Below are 17,153 nucleotides of genomic sequence, written 5' to 3'. Positions count from 1 at the left end.
TGAGCAGGTTGTGTTTTTTCGATAACATTTCTTATTGATTTCAATTAATTTTTGGGGGAAATGAAAATTATTAAATACAATAAAAGATTATAAAAAATAAATGAAAAAAGTTATCGAAAAAACACGGCCTGCTCACATATTCGGAGGGTGTCAGGAGTCACCAGAAAAAAAGGACAGTTTTTTTCATTGAATCTATCATGGTTAAAATGGAGTTTGAAGTTATAATGGGTTCGTATAGGAAGGTCCTGGAAGGGGTCAAAATGGGGAGAAATGAATATCAAATATCTAAATACTGAATGAAGAAATTCAAAAACTGTCCTGGGTGTTCCCAAAAACCTGATTAGACGATAAAATGACAAAAAAGTTTTTTTGAAAGTGGAATGTCCCTTTAAAAGCCAACAGAACAGAAAGGTATTTTCTATTCATTCGTTCCAGTTGTTCAACAACGACAAGGAAATCGTTAATCACACTCATTTGTGACAATGAATCTGTCATTGTGGGCTCGCCTGGAAGGCGAGCACACGTATGTTATCTTCATTATTTATAGTCAGTCAGTCAGTATCTCCTCAAAACTTTGGCGCGATTCATCTCTTAAACGCTTACACCTTTCAACACCATTCAAATTTTTATGTGTTCAGCTTACTGAGGACACGTGTGCTTGTACTTTTGGTTTTGAAATGTTTTGTAGTATAAATATAAAAAAATAAAAATGTTTAACTTTAAGCACCCAATGCATTTCCAGTGGGTTTAGTGAGTGGGGACAAGGATAATAGACCCATGTTTATGTTAAGGCGCTGTGGCTGCAGTGTTCACACTTCAGATATGCTATCTATATCATTGCGTTCACACAGGTCTGCTCTCTGATTTGATCCAAATGTCTAAGCTGTGTGATGTATAAAACTATAGTTATAGTTAAAACTATAAATAAATGTCCCTCTCCACTCTACTGATTACACAGCTGTGATCAAGAATCAAGTCCGGGCGATGGGATGTAAATCCCATAGCCATATATCCTAGAGCCCGCAGGGACAGTCAGCCATATTAGTGGTTGTTGTTGGTTGTCAGGGAGATATCAAAACCAATGCATTTCCAAGTCAGATCCACAAACACAATAAAAGCCATGCTCCACTCCTCAGTCTGGAGTGGCCACATAGAAGAACGCCTTGGTTATAGACATAGTGGAGGACAGATGTGATCTGGGATTGTTAGCCTACAGTATATGCACTCAATATACTCCACTACAGTTGGGAGTCCATTTGACAGTTGCTGGTTCCCAAACACAGAATCAAAAATGTAGATCTAGAACACATAGAATATGTACAGTACAGTAAGGTTCAGTAGAGTACAGTAAAAGTACAGTAAGGTTCAGTAGAGTACAGTAAAGTACAGTAAGGTACAGAAAGGTACAGTACAGAAAGGTACAATAGAGTACAGTACAGTAAGGTACAGTAAAGTACAATACAGTACAGTAAGGTACAGTAGAGTACAGTAAAGTACAATAAAGTACAGTAAAGTAGAATAAAGTACAGTAAGGTACAGTGGAGTACAGTAAAGTACAGTAGAGTACAGTAAAGTACAGTATAGTAAGGTACAGTAGAGTACAGTACAGTAAGGTACAGTACGGTACAGTAGAGTACAGTATAGTACAGTAAGGTACAGTACAGTACAGTAAGGTACAGTAGAGTACAGTACAGTAAGGTACAGTAGAGTACAGTAAAGTACAGTAAGTTACAGTAGAATACAGTAAAGTACAGTACAGTAGAGTACAGTAAAGTACAGTAAGTTACAGTACAGTACAGTACAGTACAGTACAGTACAGTACAGTACAGTACAGTAAGGTGCAGTACAGTATAGTAAGGTACAGTACAATACTGTAAGGTACTGTACCTTACAGTACCTTAAAGTATCCTATTTGTTGGGTTGGAAGCGAGCCCACACTGTTTCGAAGGAACAGTATTTCTAGTGTAAAATGTTCCTAATCGTGTGAGACAGCCCCTGATGATGGATTTAAGTGTGGAACCCCATGATTAAACCCCCCCGACCTGGTCCTCCTCGTCCATCACCCTGGCCTCCGTGGTGACATCTTCATCAGCGTCATCCTCACACACAGTAGCAGCCATGTCAGAAGAGACGCTGGCACTGGCCGGCTGCATCATGTCACTCTCTGTCAGCTGTTAGGGGACACAACATTCATCATGAAGTAGGGCATTCACGAATAGTGATTTTTACTAGTATTCGAATTATTCGACCTCAAAGTATTCGAATAGTCGAATATTCGACAGGACGGGCCAAACTGTCAAATATTAAGTAAGCAAGAGGCGAACATTGTGAAAATAGCCGATCTACATGCTCACAACGCCTCGCGTTGCGAGGCGTTGTGAGCATGTAGATCTGCTATTTTCACAATATTTATATGTGGAACCGAGTCACATTAAATGTAATACCTACAATTCCAAGTGCTTGTCAGGGTGGGGATCCCCAGTTCAAATTATTTTGGGGGTCACGGCCTAAAAAGGTTTGAGAACCCCTGGTATAGAGCATTAACAAATTCATCCACCAGGGCCATTGACAACTCATTCTTATGACTTCCTATCTAGCCAAGCTTTACAAACTATATATATTTTTAAAGAGAAAGGAAAAAAAAAGAAAGAAAGAAAAGCGAATATTTGACTTTCGGTGAACAACGTTGAATAGTGACTTTGATATTCGAATATTTGGTGAATGCCCTATCATGAAGTAACGGCCGGTCCATACTCTCTCCAAAACCGAACCTTTTGTCGGAAAGGGCCGGATCAACTAAAAAAATATCGTCACTCGCAACTTCTGAAAAGCATTATTACCCCGAATTAGAGTTCGGAGAGCTGCACATCGGAAAGTCTGAACTTTCCGATGAAAAGTTTGGTTTCGGAGGGAGTTAGTATGGACTGACCTTCAAGGACTTTGTGTAATTCGTAAATTAAGGTTAGCGTTGATTTTGACAAGCACATTTTGATTTAGTTTTAGTATTTTCAATAAAATGTAATCTATTTTTTAGTCATATTTTAGTCGACTAAATATAATATTTCAGTCGACTAAAAGTTTTATTTTGGTTGGCCTTGATGGTGTCGTAACGGATGATTGTTTGCATGCTGATGCGATAATAAAGCCGAACTAGTTCGGGATAGGCACTCAATGAGTTAACCATGATAGATTCAATTAAAACTCCCGTCCTTTTTTCTGGTGACTCCTGACACCCTCCGAATACGTGAGCAGGTTGTGTTTTTTCGATAACATTTCTTATTGATTTCAATTAATTTTTGGGGGAAATGAAAATTATTAAATACAATAAAAGATTATAAAAAATAAATGAAAAAAGTTATCGAAAAAACACGGCCTGCTCACATATTCGGAGGGTGTCAGGAGTCACCAGAAAAAAAGGACAGTTTTTTTCATTGAATCTATCATGGTTAAAATGGAGTTTGAAGTTATAATGGGTTCGTATAGGAAGGTCCTGGAAGGGGTCAAAATGGGGAGAAATGAATATCAAATATCTAAATACTGAATGAAGAAATTCAAAAACTGTCCTGGGTGTTCCCAAAAACCTGATTAGACGATAAAATGACAAAAAAGTTTTTTTGAAAGTGGAATGTCCCTTTAAAAGCCAACAGAACAGAAAGGTATTTTCTATTCATTCGTTCCAGTTGTTCAACAACGACAAGGAAATCGTTAATCACACTCATTTGTGACAATGAATCTGTCATTGTGGGCTCGCCTGGAAGGCGAGCACACGTATGTTATCTTCATTATTTATAGTCAGTCAGTCAGTATCTCCTCAAAACTTTGGCGCGATTCATCTCTTAAACGCTTACACCTTTCAACACCATTCAAATTTTTATGTGTTCAGCTTACTGAGGACACGTGTGCTTGTACTTTTGGTTTTGAAATGTTTTGTAGTATAAATATAAAAAAATAAAAATGTTTAACTTTAAGCACCCAATGCATTTCCAGTGGGTTTAGTGAGTGGGGACAAGGATAATAGACCCATGTTTATGTTAAGGCGCTGTGGCTGCAGTGTTCACACTTCAGATATGCTATCTATATCATTGCGTTCACACAGGTCTGCTCTCTGATTTGATCCAAATGTCTAAGCTGTGTGATGTATAAAACTATAGTTATAGTTAAAACTATAAATAAATGTCCCTCTCCACTCTACTGATTACACAGCTGTGATCAAGAATCAAGTCCGGGCGATGGGATGTAAATCCCATAGCCATATATCCTAGAGCCCGCAGGGACAGTCAGCCATATTAGTGGTTGTTGTTGGTTGTCAGGGAGATATCAAAACCAATGCATTTCCAAGTCAGATCCACAAACACAATAAAAGCCATGCTCCACTCCTCAGTCTGGAGTGGCCACATAGAAGAACGCCTTGGTTATAGACATAGTGGAGGACAGATGTGATCTGGGATTGTTAGCCTACAGTATATGCACTCAATATACTCCACTACAGTTGGGAGTCCATTTGACAGTTGCTGGTTCCCAAACACAGAATCAAAAATGTAGATCTAGAACACATAGAATATGTACAGTACAGTAAGGTTCAGTAGAGTACAGTAAAAGTACAGTAAGGTTCAGTAGAGTACAGTAAAGTACAGTAAGGTACAGAAAGGTACAGTACAGAAAGGTACAATAGAGTACAGTACAGTAAGGTACAGTAAAGTACAATACAGTACAGTAAGGTACAGTAGAGTACAGTAAAGTACAATAAAGTACAGTAAAGTAGAATAAAGTACAGTAAGGTACAGTGGAGTACAGTAAAGTACAGTAGAGTACAGTAAAGTACAGTATAGTAAGGTACAGTAGAGTACAGTACAGTAAGGTACAGTACGGTACAGTAGAGTACAGTATAGTACAGTAAGGTACAGTACAGTACAGTAAGGTACAGTAGAGTACAGTACAGTAAGGTACAGTAGAGTACAGTAAAGTACAGTAAGTTACAGTAGAATACAGTAAAGTACAGTACAGTAGAGTACAGTAAAGTACAGTAAGTTACAGTACAGTACAGTACAGTACAGTACAGTACAGTACAGTACAGTACAGTACAGTACAGTAAGGTGCAGTACAGTATAGTAAGGTACAGTACAATACTGTAAGGTACTGTACCTTACAGTACCTTAAAGTATCCTATTTGTTGGGTTGGAAGCGAGCCCACACTGTTTCGAAGGAACAGTATTTCTAGTGTAAAATGTTCCTAATCGTGTGAGACAGCCCCTGATGATGGATTTAAGTGTGGAACCCCATGATTAAACCCCCCCGACCTGGTCCTCCTCGTCCATCACCCTGGCCTCCGTGGTGACATCTTCATCAGCGTCATCCTCACACACAGTAGCAGCCATGTCAGAAGAGACGCTGGCACTGGCCGGCTGCATCATGTCACTCTCTGTCAGCTGTTAGGGGACACAACATTCATCATGAAGTAGGGCATTCACGAATAGTGATTTTTACTAGTATTCGAATTATTCGACCTCAAAGTATTCGAATAGTCGAATATTCGACAGGACGGGCCAAACTGTCAAATATTAAGTAAGCAAGAGGCGAACATTGTGAAAATAGCCGATCTACATGCTCACAACGCCTCGCGTTGCGAGGCGTTGTGAGCATGTAGATCTGCTATTTTCACAATATTTATATGTGGAACCGAGTCACATTAAATGTAATACCTACAATTCCAAGTGCTTGTCAGGGTGGGGATCCCCAGTTCAAATTATTTTGGGGGTCACGGCCTAAAAAGGTTTGAGAACCCCTGGTATAGAGCATTAACAAATTCATCCACCAGGGCCATTGACAACTCATTCTTATGACTTCCTATCTAGCCAAGCTTTACAAACTATATATATTTTTAAAGAGAAAGGAAAAAAAAAGAAAGAAAGAAAAGCGAATATTTGACTTTCGGTGAACAACGTTGAATAGTGACTTTGATATTCGAATATTTGGTGAATGCCCTATCATGAAGTAACGGCCGGTCCATACTCTCTCCAAAACCGAACCTTTTGTCGGAAAGGGCCGGATCAACTAAAAAAATATCGTCACTCGCAACTTCTGAAAAGCATTATTACCCCGAATTAGAGTTCGGAGAGCTGCACATCGGAAAGTCTGAACTTTCCGATGAAAAGTTTGGTTTCGGAGGGAGTTAGTATGGACTGACCTTCAAGGACTTTGTGTAATTCGTAAATTAAGGTTAGCGTTGATTTTGACAAGCACATTTTGATTTAGTTTTAGTATTTTCAATAAAATGTAATCTATTTTTTAGTCATATTTTAGTCGACTAAATATAATATTTCAGTCGACTAAAAGTTTTATTTTGGTTGGCCTTGATGGTGTCGTAACGGATGATTGTTTGCATGCTGATGAAAGCTGATCTATAAGCTCACAAACGACGAGCTTGTAGATCTGCTATTTCCGAGCGCTACCAAACACAAAATGGCATGTCTTTTAGTTCTACTTGGCACTCACAATAACAAATGGCACTGATCATCCCCTGTATCACTACTTCCACCTCATGCCATCCGGACCATTTATGGGTCTGTACTGTAACTCTGAGAGGGTGTACAAATGGAACCAAATGGACCCGCATCTGTACACTCTCACAGTTATGGGGGTGTATGTGGCCCTAATACATAGCAAAGGGGTCCTGACTGAGTTTGAGAGCATCTAAGTTGCTTGTTGTTGCTTTGTTTAGACCAGGGTTCTTCAACATTTTCAGGCCAAGGACCCCTTAGTTGAGAGAGAGATGAATCAGGGACCCCCACTACCTCTTCCGAGATTCCATGTACTGTAGTTTCATTGTTTGACAGCACAATCATCAGTGTATTTTGGATTCATGTCAATTTGTGTTCTCAGTTATTTAACCACTTGAACCGTCAATTCTTACTAAACTTGACCTTTCACTTAGTCTGCTCTTTTTCCCCTCTGCACAAATCTCGCCTCACAGCGCAAGGCGTTGTGAGCTTGTAGATCGGCTATTTTTGGCTAGAAAACAGGCTTTTTCAACATATTGACATAAAAGTGTCAGTAAAAGAGATTAAAGTGTTGACATTAGTAGGCCCTACTTTGCATTATTACAATATTACCTAATACTTTGTTTGTATAACAAGGGCCTGAACAATGAAAAGGCATGGTCATCAATACAAAACAATAAAGCAGACTAGCAATTAGCAATAAGCACCATAAATCAAACATACCTCGACTTTAGTCCAGTGTGTGGGTATCTTCTTCAGTGGCCTCAGGTTATGACAGTAAGAAGTGAAGCACACTTCTTTGGACAGCAGCAGTCTGGTGGGGGTTAATAAAAAACTGGATCTCCTCCTCAAGCACGTGAACGTCGTCACCCGCACGACGAGACCCAACAGCATGTCACACCGCCAAGTGTGTCCTACACGAAACATGTGTCAAGTACAAAACAAAACATAAACACAGTTATTATGTGCATGCATTTTAGCTTAGCAACGCAATGCTAGCTGCAGAGAGAGAGAGCTAGTTGACCTACTTTTATCAGGGGAAACTATTCTCTGTGCAGTCTGAATGTCATAACTGAACGTCAATGCAAAAGTGTGCTGTTAGTTTATTGATAAGCATAAGATAATATTGTCAAGCAAATGTGTTCTCAAAGTGGTGGTCCGGGGACCTCCATATGGCCTTGAGGGAGTTACAGTGGAGTCCCCAGGAGACTATAAATGAAGAACACTTTCACAAGCCATGTTGTAGTATTGTGTGGCTGTGCTAAACCGATCTACAAGCTCTCACATCCAGTAAAGTATGTGAGCTCGTAACTGCTTTTGAAAAGCACTGTGACAAACGTTAACAAATCTCCTTATGAAGGGTCAGCTCAGCTGTGTGACACAATCTTTTCTAAATGGGTGAGTCGACCGCGTTGCAAATGCATAATAATAACAATTTGGGTGTCAGTCCTTCCTTGACGAGGAACATTTTATACCAAAAATATAACATTTGATAAAGAAGAAAGAAGCCCAACCTGGTAGTGTGCAGTCAGTTGAAGTCCCATCCAGCTATTAGTGGATAAACAGTGTTAATCTATGTTCAAGGAGAAACCATGAATGAAGTCCAAGTCTTCTGTCAGTTTGAAACCATAGAAAGTAGACGTCAAAGCAGCGTTGTTGACAGAGATGTGCGTTCAATGTGTTGAACAGATCACTCATTCAGTCACTTTAAATACACTGACATTCAAGAAGACCACCGTCCCGTCTGTCTGTGTGACCGTTTGTAAACAACACACACACAGAGAGAGAGAGCCGTGGTGACAGAGTTCTGCCGGTAGATGGCGGCATTGTTACACTGTTTCAACCTAAACTTGAAAATGTGTTTTCACCTCACTGGTTTTTACCTGCATGGTGGTGTAAAAAGTAGGCAATTCAAATGATTTAATAAGTAAAAGTATCAATACTGCAATGAAGGAATGCTCTCTGTTATAAGTAAAAGTCCAGAACACCATATGAACTTGAGTAAATGAAGTACAATAGTATCAAGGGGAGAACCACCCATTTTCAACATTGAACTACAGGTATGTCATTAATATACCTTTGAGTTGCAGGTATACAGCAAAGGCTTGTATTAAAGCAAGGCTCCATTGTTATTTATTTACTGAAGCTTTGCAATTACTGCGTTTACAAATTACAAACCCCAAACCCCAAAAATATACAATATTTGACCGGAATCACTCAGAGGTATATACTTGGTCTGTTCCTTTTACCAAATCCCTTCACCAAATCTACAAGCTGACGACAAATCACAACGCACCCTGTTGTGAGCTTGTTGATCTACTACTTTTGCCGAAAGCTTTCCCAAGAATAGGAACGCTGCGGTTCAAGGTGGTTAATTTCAATTAGACATTGAGGAGAGGTCTGGGTATTTTTATTAGATTACATGATTTATTGTCAGTGATTATGTATTCACATAAATGTGCATTTACAGCATTATCATGTCCAATATACTGTGGTAGCCTACTTCCATTAATACCCCTAGAAACAAATCAGAGACAAATCAACATCTTACATTGTTTTCCTTTGGGTCCCGAGTCCTGGTCAAATGCACTTAATGATTACATGCATGAGAAAGTAATAAAATGAAATTCTCAAAGAGCATTCCACGTCAAGTAGAAGCTTACCCAAAACTCTTTGGCAAAAATAGACAGTTTTTGGCAAATATTCCCCACGGGATGGGGATACGATTCAACTGGTTAACTATGGCCTAATAGTAATACACTGGCTGATTTCAAGGTAAAAAATAATAAAACTGAATTTATTTCCCTCCACCCATTGTTGTCTCTACCACATCCATTGTTCTTCTTTTTCCCCCCTTTTTAGTTTTTTTGTTACAACTTTCTTTTTGCCGTCATCATTCTCCAAATCAAAAAGGCCTATTTTTGAAAAATCGTGAAAATGTGTGCAAGTCTTTGAATATCTTTGACCCGATCTTTGACCCGACTTCTAAATCCTTCCTCTAAATCAGCTGTTCTCAAACCTTTTCATGTCAAGGACCCCCAAAATTACATTTATTCGGCCGCAGACCCCCATCTCAAAATATGTTGTTCCAGGGACCCCCCAGAAGCAGAGATTTGAGTTACAAAAGTCTGCTTTGAAAAATATATATTGAAAAATGTGCACACATTTTCACGATTTTTCAAAAATAGCAGATCTACAAGCTCGCAGCGCGGCACTCGGTGCCGCGCTGTGAGCTTGTATATCTGCTATTTTTCAATAGTTAAAGCATTCAATAATTGTAGGCCTAAATGGGTTAAATCAAAACACAGCAGCACAACAAGGAGAAACATTAAAATTAAAACACCAGCCACTGTCGGCCTGGAATTATGTTATACTTTAGATACTGAAAAATAGCAGGTATACTGTATGCAAGCTTGTAGATCTGTCGTGAAAATACATGTGTGCCAATCTTTGAATATTTTTTTAAGCGAACATGTGCAACTCAAATTTTGCTACAGGGGGTCCCTCCCTGGAACTATATAACATTTTGAGACGGGGGTCCGTGGCCAAATAGATATCATTTTGGGAGTCCTTCAAATAAATAAAAACAAGTTTGAGCACCACTGACATAGAAACATAGGTATTTCAAAAAATCTTACTTATAGAATCGGGTCAAAATATTCAAAGACTTGCACAAATGTTCACGATTCTTTCAAAAATAGCAGATCTACAAGCTTGCAGCGCGCTGTGAGCTTGTATCTGCTATTTTTTAATAGTTTAAGCATAAAATGATGCGTAATAATGCGGTTAACAGCATCTGATAGCACTGCCTGAAAAAGAGCCGGGGCGAGAAAAGGCAGGTCTACCAATGCTGATCATACAGTAAAATCCTTCAATCACATGTAGTTACTGTGGTTAACTACTTACACCCTATATATATTCCCCACGGGTCCTAGGCCCCCTACTTCTTTCCCTTCAACCCATTATTGGTTGTGTACAAGCTCACAACACTTGTACTTCTATGTACAGCACCATATCGGGTTTTCCCGATAATAGCCAATGTACAAGCCCACATCACGATGAGGTGGGAGCTTGTACTGTCGATCAGCTATTTTGGCCAAAGATTCACCCCCATAATAGTGATGTTAAAGTGGCACTATGTAACATGTTATTTTTCTTTGTTTGTTTAATGAATAAAGTATAATTCTGTCCAATCTGTATGGTGGAGTACGTTATTCATTGTTATATCAATTAAACAATTGGGCTGGTTGTATTTTGTGCCTCCCTGGTTCTATAGAGGGTATGCGCATGCATAAAGTGAATGGCAAATCGAGTGGCAGAGTGAGTGGCAAAATGAGTTTAACATAGTTTAACGTTGTTTAATGCAATCAGATAGGACTTTTCTGTTTGAATGGATGGGCTGTCAAGGCCAGAAAGTAGCTTTTTGCCACTCAGTAGGTGTTCCTGCATAACTTCCGGTTATGATAATGATGTCACACACATACCCTCTAAAAAAGGGCATAGCAGTTGCAGCCATTTTCTGGTTCCATCGTTCCAGACCCGATTATTTTTTCCCATAGAGATTTCCAAAAATATTTATATTGATTATTTGATGAATCATTTGATTCTGTTGGAAAAGAAATTTGAAAAAACTAAAAATCCTCACATAATCAAAGGTTTTATGGTCATTCACCAGGATCCTGGATGGCTTGATTCTAGGCTTAATATAAATAATTATTTTGGGAAATCTCTATGGGAAAAATGAATGGGGTCTGGATACAACGGAACCAGAAAATGGCTGACCACTGCTATGCCCTATTAGCTCAATGGTAAACCGTGTTGAAATGGGAGCGTGTCGCTGTTACTACATCTTTTCGACACCCGACTCTAACCCTCACCCTAACCTTAACCTCCGTGGAGTGAGTCGCTAACCCTCCGGTCGAAATGATGGGCGTTCACAAGATTTCCCCATTGAAATACAGGGTAGAAGAGGAAAGATACATAGTGCAGCTTTAAGTGTTCATACTGTGGGGTTAAAACAAAAACTAAAATAAAAGCTGAAATAACCTAATTCCTGAGTTTATCATTTACCACCCCCAAACCATCCTTTTCCCCAACCTCCACCACTGGTTTTACCAGTGCTGCCACCACTGTTCATATGGCCAGTGGTACTGCCTCCGTACCCACGGCCAGGGCTAGCGCCGCTGTACATACAGGCAGTGTTACCGCCACTGTACATACCGGTGGAGTTACCGCCACTGTACCCATGGCCAGTGCTACCGCCACTGTACACCGGGGCGGCGACAGGGCTCACGGTGCTGTGCTTCAGCAACGCGGCGTGCAAATGCGCCACTGCCTTGTCGTTAAGCGGGCACGTCAGCAGGCCGGGCACGGAGTCGTGGTAGAGCACGTCCATGAAGTCTTTCACCTCCCAGCTGTGGTCGCCGCTCAGCGACCTGGTGATGTTGGTGTAGTTGGTGTCGTACGTGTGATGCATCACTACCAGGATCACCGTTGCTCCTTCTGCAAAGACAAGAGAGGTTATTTTTTTCCTTCATTAACTTGTTGACGCGTTTTGTTGAAAATTCAACGCCCATACAAAGTATGCTGTGTGTTTTCAGTTTTTAACGCTAGATGGTGCTCTTCGCTAACTTATGAGTCACCATTTGACTCCCAGTGTTGCAGTGAAGCAGGAAGAAAATGCCCTTTTCTCAGCTTCATTGTTTTGTGTTGCTTTTTGGTGAAAACAAGATCATTCGATTCAACTATAGACATATGGTATACGCCTTCTCCGGCTCTGGGGCATTGGTAAAAAAAGATTGTCAATTGTTAAGGGAAGCTTTCGGAATTCTGAAGCACACTTATGCTTGCGTCACAGAAGTTAATGTTCGGTAGGCCAATCTTTCCCAGAGGCACTTGCTTTGGCAATGTAAACGTTTGTTTCCTCATGCCAATAAAGCTCCATTGAATTGAATTGAAGTCCCGGATAAAAATGTGCTGTGATTGGCTAGTAGTCACTTTGAGTGGCAGCGTGCCTTCCGCACGTCTGCACATCCGCCAATCCTTTTTTACCAGTCGCTCCAATGAACTGCAGTGGTGGAAGAGGTATCTAGCTTTTTATATCTATGCATTCAACTCCCAATAACTACTGTATGGCGGCATCTACAGCATCTAATTGAATACTTACAGATCAATCTCAGATAATTAGAATATTTTGTAAAAAGCATTGCTGATGCCATAGCACGGCAAATCATAACTGACTTCAGACATTGACATTTCTTTAATATAAATCCTTGTTTTTAGTGGTCTTGTCTGTGTAATATTGTAATATTCTGAAATATGGACTTTTGATATTCATGAGCTGTATGCCATCAAAATTCAGAATTTTAACAAAAAAAGGGTGGTAATAATTCGCTGATTGTGCAATGTATCTATTCTAGAATATATGAACGTTTCAAGAATATTTACTTTTACAAAATATTCAAGTTTTCTGAGATTGATCTGTAGATGGATTGAAAAACAAAACTGTAAAACAAAGCCTGCTCTTACCTGGAACTTCACTCATAGCCGCCTCGATGTCGGTCATGTGGCGTGATGTAACTGGACAGAAGAGGACGACAACCTTGCCGCTGGTCGTCTCCTCCACGTGAAGCCCACCCACCTGCTTCACCCGCTGCAACAGAGCACGGTGACTGTCGAAGGTCTGACCTCTGACTATGATCTGGATCTTCACCGTAGGTGGGGCTGCAACGTTACCTGTAAATGGAAAACACTGTTTAGGGCGGGGGTCAGCAACCCGCGGCTCTAGAGCCGCATGCGGCTCTTTAGCGCTGCCCTAGTGGCTCCCTGGAGCTTTTTCAAAAATATATGAAAATGGAAAAAGATGGGGGGACAAATATATTTTTTGTTTTAATATGGTTTCTGTAGACATGACACAAACATTCTTAATGTTTTCCAATGCTGTAAAAATGTGAAGAATAAATATTACATTTCAACATTCTCTCCAGGATGCGCTGCAGGGAAAATAAACATTCAATCATGAATGCTCATTATGTATTTGTAGCCTACTTAGTCATTTTGATAGTAGGCTAATATAGCTAATATAGACACTTACAGCATGTGTTGCCTTCATTATAAGGCTTATATAAGGCTTTTCATTTTTTGCGGCTCCAGACAGATTTGTTTTTAGTTTTTTTGGTCCAATATGTCTCTTTCAACATTTTGGGTTGCCGACCCCTGGTTTAGGGAAACACATTTGGAGGTACTACTCAACTGTACTACCATACATTCAACCTCTGTCGAGCAGAAACCTCCCATCTCGGTGTGTTTTTTGATTAATTAATGCGCTACTTGACCATACTACAGCGTCAAACAAAAGTAGCAGATCTACCATTTTGAGCTTGCAGATCTGCTACTTTTACCATTTCTGAAAAGTATCAGTTTTGGATTTAGCGAGGTTTCTACCCAACAGAATTTCCAAGTTTATAACTAATTTTAAACAGTGTAAAAATCCTACAGATTCTGGTTATTTTATTTAACATTATGCGAAGTTGACCTTACCTTGACCGTGGTCATGAGTTTGGCCGTGGTGGTGACGCTCGACCGGGGCGTGCCGTGGCTGATTAGTACTCAAACTTGTGGGTCGGGCAGCTGCCAAAAGTAATGTAACATTAGTTTAGCATAAATAGGATTGAAATGCACTCCGTTGTACAAATCTACAGGCAAAAACACTCAATCCTGTTAAAATATCAGCCCTCACTTACAACTTTTCTTGTGCTTTTTGGCGTACTCCTCAAACAGGCCAATGTGCGCTTCCAGGAAGGACTGGATGTTTTCCACTTTGGATTTCAGGTCCTTCAAGATGAACAGGTAGTCACTCGCAACGCCATCCTTAGCCAGGACCTCTGGAGGGCAGGAAAGAAAGAGAGAGAGAGAGGGCATCAGTACAAGGGACCAGAGGGGAATGATTGTGAGGTGCAGTCTAGACGCACAGGCGTGAGACAGCTATCTATCTATCTATCTATCTAGGTCGTCCTAGCTTCTTCAAACAGCCCCATCCTGTCCCGCGTCCCCATGGAGGGGGACCGCGGCCCCTCAAGTGACACAGGTGAAATGTTAACCTGTCGGGCGCGGAAAAGAACTCGCCCTTCCTGGCACAGGCTTAGCGCAAAATTCCTTTTCAGTTCAAGTATATTATACATCCACACCCGCCAGTGTTGATTTCGTTGACTAAAACTATGACGAAAAATGTTTGTCGACTGTGTTTTTTTTCACAGACAAAAATGAAATAAAAACAAAATAAGCTGTGATGACTAAAACTAAGACTAAATATATTGACAATTTCGTCAAAAAAATTAAAACTAGACTAAAACGTTAGGGAGGGACTAATGGAGAAGAGAGTAATTTTATGTTTGGTTGCTCTCAGGTGTTGCGTGCAGAAAATAGCAGATCTACAAGCTTGTGAGCTTGTAGATCGGCTATTTTCAAAAATATAATTCTACAGTTGACTAAATCAACAGTGGATTTAGTCACCTAAAATGGATATTTAGTCGACTAAAATTAGACTAAAACTAAAACTTTTCAGGTGACTAACTTATGACTAAAACTAAAAAACTAAATCAAAATTTGCTGTCAAAAACAACACTGACACCCTCACTGTGGTGCAAGATGGGTGCACTGTGTAAACCAGTGTATACCAACCAGTAAGACTCCCTAATCAGGAGATAAGCGACCGTAGGTGGCTTATCTCCACAAATAGGGCAAAAATGTGTTTTTCCAAAATCTTCCTGATCCATGTTGATGACATGAGTGTAGACATGCTGTGTAGTGATATTCGTGATTTTAGGGCAAAAACTGTAGGAGCAGTGTCCAAAAATGTGTTTTAAAAATCGGCCTGAAGGTGGCGCTAGAATAGGGCCATGTGAGAAATGAGGGGTGGGGTCTCCGCGTTGCCTTGGCGGACGAATAGGTACCGGCCCCGGCTCTCCCGGACGCTCCTAGGCCGAGTTAGGGCATTTTATGTGCGCTGCAGTGGCAGGGGGTCCTCCACTGGGGGCGCCACCACTTTTGCATCCGTTCTGGAGCACCAGGAGTCGGTGGTCCCCAGGAATTCCCCGTGAGCAGCCCCGTTGGGGTGGTCATTTGGTCATTTTTGCACATTTGGTCATTTTTTACATCTGGGGGTCCCCCAGAGACCTGGGGGTCCCTGGGGCTCCGGGGGTCCTTGAAGGTTGTAGTTTGGCAGGCAAGGAGTGTGTGTGTAAAATCTGGCATGGATCGGGTCAACGGGTGCGGAGGTGCGGAGATATAAGCAGGGAAAAAGTGTGACGTGTGACGTGTGAGCACATTTGGTCATTTTTTACATCTGGGGGTCCCCCAGGGACCTGGGGGTCCCTGGGGCTCCGGGGGTCCTTGGAGGTTGTAGTTTGGCAGTCAAGGAGTGTGTGTGCAATATTTGGCATGGATGGGGGCAACGGTTGTGGAGATATGAGCAGGGCAAAAGTGTGACGGACTCACTGACTCACTGACTCACTGACTCACTCACTCACTCACAGACAGTCGGTGGAGGTTTTGGTAGTAAATGCGACCTACGGTCGCAATAAAAAAAAGGAATGAAATGAAATTGCTACATCAAAAGTAATCTACAAACTATACTATGTAAAAACTGGCCAAACATTGGCCAAATTGTCAAATATTATAAAAAAGAATTTAAAATATATAACATAGCGGTTTAATGAAAAACGTATTAGACCTTACCTTTAACACAATCATCTGGGATGAAATCCAACAGCTCCTTTAAGACAGCTTTTACTGGCTTTGCATTCTACAAGAACGAACACACACACACACACACACACACACACACACACACACACACACACACACACACACACACACACACACACACACACACACACACACACACACACACACACACACACACACACACACACACACACACACACACACACACACATTTTATTGATTTTCAAAAGTTATGACAAAAAAAACAACACACACAGGATTTTAATAAAGGCACATGCAACTCCTATGCAACATGTACACTGATCAGTGGTTGTCAACCTGTGGGTCAGGACCCCCAGGGGGGTTGTTTTCTCTCTCAACATTAAACAAACCAACATCAAGTTTGAGTGTATAGTAGAGGGTATCTGCACATTTATTGTCACTTATAATAATAAGTGACAATAAGTGACAATTTAAGGACCTTTTAATGCCTCTAAAATGACAAATTAAACATTGGCCAAATTGTGTGAAAATAGCTGATCTACATGCTCACAACGCCTCGCATTGCGAGGCGTTGTGAGCATGTAGATCAGCTATTTTCACAATAGAACCGTGTTATACAAAATGTTACGCCTCAAGCTCGTAGGGTGGGGGGGTCCCCAGTTAAAATGTGATTATCTCGGGGGTCGTGACCTGAAAAGGTTAAGAACCACTCCCTAGCTGACGGCGTCCCTCCGGGGTCAATAATAGGCCCGCTCTGTTATGTTCCTCTCTACACCTAATATCTTTGGAGTTCGGATATATTTGCTGAATGTTTTCTGCAGAATACGGTTACAAATTGAGAACCATAAATGCATTATTGTCGTACTGCTGGTCACCAAACCTATCATGGGGATAACCGGAAGGCTCGCCCCAAAACATGCTCGCCCCAAT

At 40.8% G+C, this 17,153-nt stretch overlaps 1 protein-coding gene across 1 annotated transcript in view; it reads right to left on the bottom strand.

Annotated features, from left to right (window-relative positions):
- The window catches only part of akap7 (A-kinase anchoring protein 7), a 131,007-nt gene extending 128,847 nt beyond the window's left edge, over positions 1–2,160 (bottom strand). The window contains exon 1 of the mRNA XM_080744621.1: positions 2,043–2,160. Within this exon, the coding sequence (XP_080600747.1) occupies positions 2,043–2,156 (114 nt within the window). The 5' untranslated portion in view covers positions 2,157–2,160. The remainder of the gene's footprint in view (positions 1–2,042) is intronic.
- Positions 2,161–17,153: the final 14,993 nt, after the last annotated feature.

The sequence above is a fragment of the Nannobrachium achirus genome (genome assembly GCF_963921795.1).
Source record: "Nannobrachium achirus genome assembly, chromosome: 16".
NCBI classification, from domain to species: domain Eukaryota; kingdom Metazoa; phylum Chordata; class Actinopteri; order Myctophiformes; family Myctophidae; genus Nannobrachium; species Nannobrachium achirus.
This window is presented reverse-complemented; position numbering and strand designations above follow the sequence as displayed.